The following is a 1,900-nucleotide window of genomic DNA, read 5'->3' as shown; positions in this document are numbered from 1 at the left end:
CAAAAACACTTAGCAGTGTCACATCGTCGTATATCTTATGGTTGCAAGGCTCCGACCGTGTCCTAGATGAAATCGGACCGTATCGGATGAGACCGTGTTAAGCGCCATGTTCGTCGCCATGTGTATTAGGGTGTATTTCCAGTGCGGATTAAGGCCAGGGATTAACCCTCTGTCCTCCATCGATACCTGCTCAAACGGCTAAGTGGTTGGCAAACTTACCTCGCCTTTTCAACCTTTGGTTCCCTTATGGGACAAAACTATGTGGTAAGCTCGTACCAAGGAATTCCGTGCCCTAATCCCTGGCCTTAATCCGCACTGGAAATGCACCCTTTATTTGCCTACTCTTTGAATCCTATTATCACACTATTCCAAACATTATAAGGATAGATATATAGTCCTATTTTTGAATAACATTTATTTAGTTTTATATTAAGGAATGCCTGGAGCTCGTTCGCCGCAGTGCAATTTGAATGCTGCTGCTGTGAATCGTGAACGGCTTGACAGCAAAGGGAGCCTGGTCGCGAAGGAGCACCGCCCCGCATCCCGGTTACCCGTTTTTCGCATTAGCTCGAACATAATGTAATGAGCCTGAGAATATGATTTCGCGTATGTTTAGAAGATCGTACCCGGAAGGCAACCTACCAGAGCAACGGATGCATCCCCGAGGCAGCAGCAGCAGCCGCAGCCGCAGGCATTTCCAGTTTAACATACCGAGCACCGGCTCATTATTCCAGCTTGCTATGGCACCTAAAAATATCTAAGGCCGCCCAGCAGCTGCTGCCTAATAGTGCCTCTGCGGGACATACATGCACCCACCCCCACACCCACAACAACACCCATACCCAAACCCACAACCACACCCGCAGGTGGCGTCTGTCCCGATGCTCAACAGGTTCTGGATGTTCACAACTACTACCGTAGCCTTCACCAGGTCCCTCCCCTGCGATGGGACGCCAATTTGGCCAAAAGCGCCCAGGCCTGGGCTGATGTGATCGGGCCCCGCTGCTCACGCGATCACTCCCCGGATACCAAAATCGGCGAGAACATAGCCTTATACCAAACACAACCCAGCCCCGACTTCAAGTGCGCGCCGGCAGTTGGTTCTTGGTACGGCGAGATTAGCGATTACAACTTTAATACTTCGCAACCAGCCGACGTTAATGCTCATCTAGAGCTTGGTCACTTCACCCAGGTGGTCTGGCGCTCAACATCAATTGTCGGCTGCGGACTGGCTACAGGGAATAGATTCGAATACCAGGGTGACTTTAGATTTAGAATTGGCTGCCTCTCTGTTGTGTGCCGTTACATGGATGCGGGCAACCTTGTTAGCAATGCACAGTATCTGTACAACGGTGAGTCCCGGGCATGGGGCAGATGATCCCGGTGGTGGTGGTGGCGGTTGTGGCGGTTGTAGTGGTGGGGCCTGCGGTGCATGCGGATAGAGTGCATGACAACTCAAGTTGGTTGGCTGGGGACTGGGGGAGTGAACGCTATCAACTGCTCTCTGAATATAAATAATATTATTAATAATAATATTATTATTATTTATTATTTATTATTATTATCATCATTACTATCATCATTGCTACTACTACTACCACCACCACCACCACCACCCCTATGACTCTCTTTTCCAGCTCACAGGAGGTCGTCCTCAGTGATTAATAGCTTTACACACGCTCACGCCCACACACGCTCACGCCCACACACGCACGGTGCCCCCTCCCTGCAGTGCCGCCGCCCACGACCTACGTAAACCTGTAAACAACCGACAGGGCATCTCGTAAGGGGACGCACGCACGGTCGGGGGTGAGAGCTGTCAAGCACGTATCCATCATGCAACAAGGTCACTGTTTGTGAGCTGCGTATTGGTATAACTAGCACATTACAGCGCATCGCC

The 1,900-nt window shown here is 50.7% G+C and overlaps 1 protein-coding gene across 1 annotated transcript; it reads left to right on the top strand.

Moving 5' to 3' along the window:
* Positions 1 to 886: 886 nt before the first annotated feature.
* VOLCADRAFT_55088 (uncharacterized protein) lies at positions 887 to 1,378 on the top strand (the record flags this gene model as incomplete). Its single annotated transcript, XM_002946156.1, has 1 exon — positions 887 to 1,378. A coding segment is annotated over one exon (492 nt), but the record flags the coding sequence as incomplete, so codon positions are not given.
* Positions 1,379 to 1,900: the final 522 nt, after the last annotated feature.

The sequence above is a fragment of the Volvox carteri genome, assembly GCF_000143455.1.
Source record: "Volvox carteri f. nagariensis unplaced genomic scaffold VOLCAscaffold_1, whole genome shotgun sequence".
In the NCBI taxonomy this organism is placed as follows: Eukaryota; Viridiplantae; Chlorophyta; class Chlorophyceae; order Chlamydomonadales; family Volvocaceae; genus Volvox; species Volvox carteri.
The sequence above is the reverse complement of the archived record's forward strand: the minus strand, read 5'-3'. Positions and strand labels throughout refer to the sequence as shown.